The sequence below is a fragment of the Trichechus manatus genome, unplaced genomic scaffold, assembly GCF_000243295.1.
Source record: "Trichechus manatus latirostris isolate Lorelei unplaced genomic scaffold, TriManLat1.0 scaffold00028, whole genome shotgun sequence".
Taxonomy (NCBI): domain Eukaryota; kingdom Metazoa; phylum Chordata; class Mammalia; order Sirenia; family Trichechidae; genus Trichechus; species Trichechus manatus.
In genome coordinates, this window is record NW_004443964.1 from 20265635 (window position 1) to 20275030 (window position 9396).

Consider the following 9396-nt stretch of genomic DNA (forward strand, 5'->3'; position numbering starts at 1 on the left):
AGCTTGTTCTAATTGACTCTCCTTTGTAGATGACTTTTCTTTTATCCCTAGCTGTTCTTAAAATTCTTTATCTTTGGTTTTGGTAAGTTTGATTTGACTTTCTGTTGGGATCTACCTTATGTGGGGTTCGATGAGCATCTTGGATAGATATCTTCTCATCTTTCATGATATCAGGGAAGTTTTCTGTCAACAAATCTTCAACAATTTTTGCTGTATTTTCTGTTATCCTCCCCTGTTCTGGTACTGTAATCACTCATAGGTTATTTCTCTTGATAGAGTCCCACATGACTCTTAGAGTTTCTTCATTCTTTTTAATTCTTTTATCTGATTTTTCCTCAAATAAGTTGGCGTCAAGAGCTTTATCTTCAATGTTACTAATTCTAACTTCCATTGCCTCAATTCTGCTCCTATCACTTTCTATTGAGTTGTCTAATTCTGACATTTTATTGTTAATCTTCTGGATTTCTGATTGCTGTCTCTCTGTGGATTCTCACAACCTATTAAATTTGGCATTGTGTTCTTGAATAATTTTTTTAAGTTCCGCTGCTACTGTGTCTGTATGTTCCCTGGCTGTTTATGCATTCTGTTAAATTTCCTTTTTTATTTCTAGAAGATTTCTGTATATTAATCTTTGGTATTCTGCCTCTGGTAATTCCAAGAAGTTCTCTTCCTCCAGATAATTTATTGATTCTTTATTTTGGGAGCTTTCTGAAGCCATCATGGACTGCCTGTTTATGTGAATTGATATTGACTGTTGTCTTCGAGCCATCAATAATTTATTATAATTTTATTTTGTATTTGCTTGGTGAGGCCTAGCTTTTTATTTTGTTTTGTTTTGATATGCCCAAATAGGCTGCTCATGTGCACTAGTTTGATTTTTGACACCTCTGGATCTCTAACGTCCTGTCACCAGGTAGTTAGTTCTGTAACTAAGTGTGTGCACACAGGAGTCCGTTAAATTTTCCTATATGGGTTCAGCTCGGGTGTTCATGCTGTTGGTCACCCAGTGTGTGATGCAGGCTCTCACCCCCAGTCCTAGAGAGGCATGGGTGATTGGTGCAGGCACTGGACTCTGGCTGTGGTAGGGGATCACACGCTGAGCCAGACGGGGCTGACGGCTGCCCCTGAGAGTCTGAAAGGAAAGTGTGTACCTATTCTGTAGGGTGAGTAGGTAGGTGAGTTTTGCAGCTGGACAGTGAGCACCCCACTCTGTTGGCTGTAAAGACTAGGGGGCACCACTTTTTCTTGGACTCCTGTAGCAGGTGACTAGGCACTTTAGGTGCTACCACCAGTCCGCAAGCCCCTGCTGCAGATCAATAAAAGTGCCTACTTAAGGGGCAGGGCTGTTTCGAAGGTCACAAATCTGCCAGTTCACAGCTGAAGCAGTTGAAGTTAAACTTCAGATGTTTGCCTTGTTGTACTGTGGCAGTGAGGACTGATGCTGTTGAGGTGGGTCCCCACAAGTCTGTACAGGGGTGTAAGGCACTCAGATTCTGCGGACCCCTGGTACCTGTGCCCCGCAAAGGAGCTGTGCCGACCCTGTGTTCCTGGCCTAGGGGAGCCAGCAGCTTATTTGTTCTCTCTCCAAGGCCAGGAGAATGGGTCAGGGTGCCTTTTGGGATCTACTTCCGGCCCAGCGGACTCCTGGTACAGAGCGCGGAGGGAGGAGGTAAAAGGGAGAGAGGTTTTTCCCAAATGGGCTTTTTTTTTGTTAATCTCCATGAAAGGGTGCGCGCATGTACTTATCTTAGGCTTGTGGAAGCTGTTTTTCACTGGTACAGAGTGTTCAAGCAGAATCTCTGCTGCCGGGTCTCTCTCGATGTGGAAACTGCTTCTGGAGCACACACACAGCACAGCTGTTTGCCTGCTTCACTGCAGACTGGCTTGGCTGTGGTGCTGCAGTTTCACCGCCGTGGCTCTGGCCCTCCTCACCTCTTCCAAACAGTCTCCCTCTCCCATATCACGCAGATGGATTTCTCAACCTTGCCTTGTTTAGGGCTCCCAGATATTCACATAGAATCAAATCACTTGTTTTTCGAGGTCTTTGTTGTAAGAGAGATATAGGAAGTGTCTAACTACTCCTCCATGTTGACCACGCCCTTCTATAGTTTATATTCTGATCTTGTTAATTGTCCCAATTATCTGCTTTATAGCATTTATTTTCACATTTTATTGAGGTAGGTGTTTAAGACCCAGAATTTTCCTCTTATCACTGCATTAAAGTAGATTCTGATCAGCAGTGTTTTCATTATCTTTGTGTTTTAGAAATTCTCTATTTTCTGTTTATATCCCTTTTCACTCAGAGTCCCTCCCTTGGGGAATCCAAATCATGAATCTGTGTTTGTCACAGTCACTCTTAAGTAATTCTTATATTACTAGCTACATTTTGGGAAGCACTGACATAAACGATTCCCATAACTGTCATCTCCTCACCTGAAGCATAGTGAGAAGCTGAGACAGTGAGAGGGTTTAACACTAAAGTGAAGTAGGTCAGTGCAGACCATGGAGATCTTGTCCAGCCCCCTCATTTTATAGATGTGAAAATACAGGGGCCCAGGGTTTTCTATTTGCAGGCTTTGGCAGTGGTAAAAATGAACATTTGTAGAAACTGAGAAAATGGATTTATATGTAGCTTAAGTTTCTAGTTTCCTTAAATTTATTTTTCTAAATATAAGGCTAAAAGTGTGCTTACATTTAACTTTTAATGTATATATTTTCTGTTGTAAAAAGGTATGGAAATTGAAGGTTATAAATCTTGATGAGTTGAGAAATGTATTTTGTAGCTTCAATTATGCTATAAAGGCATTCTCCTGCTACCAGAAATGCTTATTTTAATTATAAAGTTCTTGAAAGAGATAGATCAAACAGATTTAATGGGCAAAATTGTAAAACCAAATGATCAGGTGGGTCTAAGGTGGAGTAAGCTTGAGTGAGGGAAGAGTTTTGGGGGCTGAATAATGTGGATGATGTGGCCATAAAGGGAGGAAACTGGTTCCGTGTAAGTAGAGATGTAGGCAAACATGGGATAGAAGGCGTGGTATGAAGGAGGGTGTGATTTCAGGATTCTAGAGTTCTGTCTGCAAGGTGAGACTTTTGAGTCAAGTCAGTGATTTTTATTTAGTCTGAGGGAATCTTTTAGAGGAACGATTTAGTCTGTCTTGTCTTCATCTGGCAATGCCATGTTTTAAGTACTACAAATTATCAACTAACGCATTTTTGACCATTGTATATCTGTCTGTCATTGTAATGGCTAAACATGCTCTTAGGTTTATTAAAAGCATTAGCTGTAAATCACTCCTTTTTAGGGGCTGACCATGATACTGACCTTGGTGCTGCCTTGGTGCTGTCCATGGTGCTGCCCATAGTATTTGAAATTGTGACAGCTTGGTCTTTTCGATTTAGGAACATTGAATTTAAATTAAAATGCTTTTGAAAACTATGGTCAGTAATGGTAATATTTTAATATACTTGTTCAGATTTCTTGGTATAAATATACATGTAATATGTAGGTGTGTGTGTGTACACACACGTTATAACATTACAGTATTATTTGGGAGTTTTTAATGCACAAAATTGTATCATACTGTACATATTCTTCTGCAGTGTGCTTTTTTCTACTCTATTATGTGTTTATGGCCATCCATCTTTGTTAAATATACATCAAGCTTTTATTTTAATTGCCATATAATCCACTTTTATGAACATGTCACAATTTAGTCATCATTCCCCTACTGATCAGCATTTTTTCAATGTTTGACTGTTACAAATAATGCTGCAGTGAACCTCTTTATAGAGGTTCCTCTCCCCTTAGGAATATGCTCAATAATCTTTCTGGGATAGAGACACCTAGAAATCGAATTGCTGCATCAGCCTATTCATTTTTACATTAATATTTTAACCTATAACTATCTTCACCTAGAGACCTGACAGCACAATGGTTAACAGCTCAGCTGCTAACCAAAAGATTGGCAGTTCAAATCCACCATCTACTTCTTGGAAACTCTATGGGGCAGTTCTACTCTGTCCTATAGGGCTGCTATGAGTCGTGGTTGGCTCAATGACAGTGGATTTTTATCTTCACCATGTGGGGAAACAGCTAAGCTTTTTTGCCTGTGGAAGTTACTCAGCATGTTGCATGGACTTTCTAGAAAATGTTAAGAAAGAACAAAACACGCAGAAGTGGAGGCAGGAGAGTACTCTGAAGCTTTCAGCTGAGACAAACTTATTCTTTGCTCTTCAGTGCATTTTCCATCTCCTACTTTGGTTTTCTTTGTTATTTTGCTTTTGAAAATGTTTATCTCTAAAATAAATGAGTCTTCCTTTAAGGCAGCAAAGTGAAATATAAAAATCTTCATTCAAAGAATTTACAGAAAATCTTTGTAAATAACTGAAGTGGCTAGAATATAAGAAATAAGTTTAGAACACAATTTAGAGTTTGAAAGGATCATGAAAATCTAGTTCAGCCTCCTCATTTTATGGATGTGAAAAATTAAGGCACAGAGAGCTTAAATTATTTAGTTAGGTTCTTCTAGTTATTGGTCGAGTCTACTGAAACACAGACTCAAGAGTTCCCTTAAAGAGAACAACTTTACAAACCACTAGAATCTTTCCAACAGGCAGCTAATACTGATAGATCAAATGAAAGCTACACTACGGTGACTTGTTTATTTAGCTTCTTGCTGCTTGACCACAGTAACTCACAAAAGCACCACACCTCGTCCAAAGCAAATGTGTAAAACCAATCTTTTTTTATATTACCTGCTTTTGAGAGAACCGTAGAAGCCTTCTTATCCAATGAGATTGGAGCTGGCAGTTAATTGAAAAAGTTGGTTAAAGTCCTTTTCTTTGGATCACGGATTAGAGTTCTCTATTGTCTTTTGTGCATAAACTTCATCTATAATTTCTGTATGGGTTTCTTTGAAATGGACAGAGAACTTAGACCCTTGTGAAGCATTTGGAAGGCAAGATCCTTCTGGGTTTTTCTGGATTTCTTCCTCAACCTTTTGCACTTTTTTGCTCAGACTTAATTAACAGTCGTTTTTTTTTTTTTTTTTATTGAGAAAAAATGCCTTTAATATAACATTATGTTGAAAAAGTTGTATATAAGATTTTATATACAGTAATATCTGAACTGGAGCCCTGATAGCATAGTGGTTAAGAGTTCAGGCTGCTAACTAAAAGGTCAGCAGTTCAAATCCACCAGCCACTCCTTGGAAACATTATGGGGCAGTACTACTGTGTCCTCTAGGGTCGCTATGAGTTGGAATCGACTCGACAACAAGGGGTTACAGGTTAATATCTGAACTATGTTCGACAGCACCTAGGACAGGTAACATTAACAGTAATTTTTAAAGGAAACTCTTCCTTTTTCAAGTTTTCCCGAAGTACTTAACTTAGTCATATAGACACCAATTCTAGAATGCCAATATTTTAACAGGTTTTATACTGGTTAACTATATTGCCTAACTACTGTAAAAGTCATAACTGGCATAAGTAGATTAGGGAATGAACACAGTTGACTGGTAAGCAGCAACTCCAGTGCTGCGTGGGGCGCCAACAAGCTGAGCATTTGACAAGCCATAGGCAGCTCAGGATATATCAGAGGGACAAAAGTTTGTCACTTATTCTCATGAATTAGCTCACTGGAATTTGGTTAAGAGAGCTTCTACTGTGTCCTTCAGGGACCGTTGGCAAATTGTGGGACAGTGGGCTTTGGGGAACACAAGGGGAAAGAGGTAAAGCATATGTGCATTAGGCCTTTTGAAGAGCAGTGATAGTCTTGTTTACTGGGCATAATAAAGCTGTCCTGTTGGGGAAACTCAAATGCAAAACTCTCCTTGAACCTTTCTGGGTAACTTACCCTAACTTTCATAGTGGCCCCAGTACAATATACTGCAATGAAGTATTTTTTGCTTTAAGAGTTTGTTTATGAACTGACATTTATAAATATGCTTTTTCAGCTAATTTACCCCCTATAGAAATGCTTCTTTGTAGTTATATAAGTCATTAGGAAAATTTCTTTTAACATGTGTTTAAAAAAAATTGGTATGTAAAGTGTGCTGTAGTTGTACAATGAAAGGTTTTTGGTTAGACAGTTATTATATAAAATTACGTGTAATGCTTTAAATTTTAAATTTATGAGGTTGTAACCTAAAAGCCTTTCTAGAATTTTTCTTTTGTCTTGAGCAAGAATTTTCTTACTGAAAGTTTTGTATGTATGCTTGTCTTACTTCGTTTGTTATTAGAATGGAGACTGGTTGTTTCATTTTAACAGTTCATGAATATATTAAGCAGCTAACAGACACCATTAGATGCTGCTAATACAAAGATGAACGAAGACATGACTGTTATCCTGTTCTACATGTAGAACTTATTATAGTTCTCTGAATATAGGTGCTCAGGAAATATTTCGTAGTATTAAAACAGAAATGCCAAATAAAGTTTGAATTGCTCTTGAAACAATCCTTTGAGTAAATGTTCCTCAAACCCTTTCTTTCCTGCATCCTGTTTCATTAGGGCAAAAGAGTCCACTCATCTCTCTGTCACCTTGGCTCCTTCTTATGTCAAATAAAAATCTTGTTTGGAAACAGCATGTTATGCCAACTCCACTGGGGCTTCCAATATTGCCATTTTGTCTTCCGTTAACTGAGAAAGCGGAAGATGCACAGGTTGTGGGTAGGATGTGATTTCCCCCCAAGGTTGGGGTGAGGGGTAGAAGTAGAGGGAGAACACTGTCCGGTCTGTTCTAATTAGTTCAGATGGGGAAGACAATCTATAGTGGAGATTATTATTTCCCTTTTAATCTGTGCCTTTATGTCTCTCTAATGAAGACCGCATAAAGCCCCCTGGTCAAGTTCTGTTATAATTCATTTATGTGAAACTTTTAGTTACTTTAAAGTACAGCAAATATTTGGTGTCCCTTTTTTTTTTTTAAATGTCTCTCTTTTTTTCCTAGTCTCCTTATATACATTTGACAAGGCCAAACAATGTATTGGCACAATGACCATCGAGATTGATTTCCTGCAGAAAAAAAGCATCGACTCCAACCCATATGATACTGACAAGATGGCAGCAGAATTTATTCAGCAGTTCAACAACCAGGCTTTCTCAGTGGGACAACAGGTAGTTTTAAATTTTCTTTCATTTCTTTCACTTTTTAGGTGTCCTAATCTCTGTAGTTCTCCAAAATTAATTCTGCCTTTTAAAACTGAAAGAAGCTTTGCACATGAACAGATGTATCTGCCAAAAAAGAAAAACCAAACCTGTTGGCGTCGAGTCGATTCTGACTTATAGCGACCCTATAGGACAGAGTAGAACTGCCCCATAGAGTTTCCAAGGAGCAGCTGGTAGATTCGAACTGCTGACCTTTTGGTTAGCAGCCATAGCTCTTAACCACTCCGCCACCAGGGTTTCCAGATGTATCTAAGATGGTGATAAAAATTGAGGGGAGCTGCACTTACCAGGCCTCTAGGAGTCCATCCCTCAGGTAGCTTGTATCCTCGTTCTTTCTCTTTCTCCCCCTTGTCCTTTCTTACTCAGAAATGAAAGCATTGCTTTGGATAAGAAGAGAAGAGGACTGCTTAAGCCGAAAGAAACATTCTAAAATGTCTTTTAGGTTACAGTGTTACATGTAATAACAGCAACTTTTTCCCCTGCAAATTTGGGAACACTGCAGACTTGTATATCTCAAATTTCTTCTTATTTTGGGACATTTTGTTTTGTCCCTGGAATGTCTTTTTCTTTCACTGATAGATTTCCTAACCTTTTTTTGGGTATGGCCTCTTTCAGAATCTTAAGAAAATTTTGTAAATAAATACTTCTTAGATTTTTCTCTCATTTAAATTGATACTTGCTGATGTTTTCGCGTTTTTGGACTTCAGTTAATATTGTTAGCATCATAGGAAGAAATGCTTTTCTTTAAAAAAAAGTGTGAGTTCATGAATTGTTACTTGTCTGTACACATGAAATAACCAGTGCTCTTTTCACCTTACCATCACATTTGTCTCCTCATTTGTGACTTTTCTTAATCCTTTCTGCCTCCCTCATACTGTAACTCCACAGCAATGGTACTCAAAATGTAGTCCAGACGGCCCCTGGGGTCCCTGAGGCCCTTTCAGGGAGTCTGTGAAGTCAAAATAATGTTCATTGTAACACCAAGACATTTTTCATCTTTTTCCTCTTATTCTTTCACGAATGTACAGTGGAGTTTTGCGGAGATGACAGGGTACATAGCACACTGACTGCCGAAGCAGACAGGAGATTCCAGCTGTCTTCCATGAAGCCAGACGTTGATGAGATTTGTAAAAATGTAAAACAGTGCCACGCTTTTTACTTGTGTGGTTTTCTTTTTAAAAGTAGAGTTTTTTTTAATTAAAAAATATTATTTTCTGTTCACACGTACTGGATTTCATAGTGTTACTTTTAAATGAATTAATAAATACTTTTTTGGAAATTTTTTGTTCTAATTTCTAATATGGTAAATATCAATAGATATAACCCATATAAACAAAAGCTCTTTAGGATCCTGAAAACTTTTTAGGAGTATAAAGGGATCCTGAGGCCAGAGTGCTCTATACCATTCTGATCACTAGTGACTTAACCTAGACTGCTCTTATAGTCTGTCACACGGGAAGTTACGTAAGATTGGGGATGAGAGAGGCTGTAGAAGGGAAGAGCTGTCGGAATGAAAGCAGTGTTATTTCTTTTCATTCTCTTGTCTACCTGAAATGGCGTAAATCTAGAAGAACAAGACTAAGGATCTGGATAGTTCATATATTATAATATCAAACTTTTGCAGGTGGAAACGAAATTACTGATAGGAAAAGGATACAGTGCGTTTATTATTTTTTATGAGTGCTGGAGCTGGAATAACCTGAGATTATCTTGTCTAACTTCTTCATTTTGCAAATGAGGAATTTTAGGTCCAGAGAAGGTAAGTGATGGACCTACAGCTGCATAGCCAGGGGCACAGCTGAGACAAGAATGCTTTAGTCAGTTGGTTAATTACACAAATATTTACTGAGCACCTGGTATGTTCCAGGCACTGTTTTAAGCACTGCAGACAAGCACTGAACAGGATGGCGTACTCGAGAACCAGTGGAGCTTTTACTTTGGATTAGGTGGTCCGAAAAGGCTCCCCAAGATGACATTTGGCTAATAATTTGTTGACTACCTACCCATTCCTTCTAGAATCCTGAATTTTTTTACTGATGGTTGTGTTCAAATTGCTTAGCTAAACGTCATTGTTTTTACCCTGTCCTTTAGTTTTAGTATTGTAATAGAAAATGCTTAGAAGGATGTCTAATAGAAGATGCTTTGATATTTTAACAATTTAAAATGATTAATTTTTAAATTAATGTAAGTATTATAATGTTACATATCATTCTATTATAAAAC

At 38.2% G+C, this 9396-nt stretch overlaps 1 protein-coding gene across 2 annotated transcripts in view; it reads left to right on the forward strand.

Moving 5' to 3' along the window:
* NSF (N-ethylmaleimide sensitive factor, vesicle fusing ATPase) overlaps positions 1-9396 on the forward strand; it is a 170171-nt gene that overhangs the window by 39057 nt on the left and 121718 nt on the right. For both annotated transcript variants that reach the window (XM_004374265.1, XM_023729398.1), the window contains exon 5: positions 6956-7122. In XM_004374265.1, the coding sequence (XP_004374322.1) occupies positions 6956-7122 (167 nt within the window). The remainder of the gene's footprint in view (positions 1-6955; positions 7123-9396) is intronic.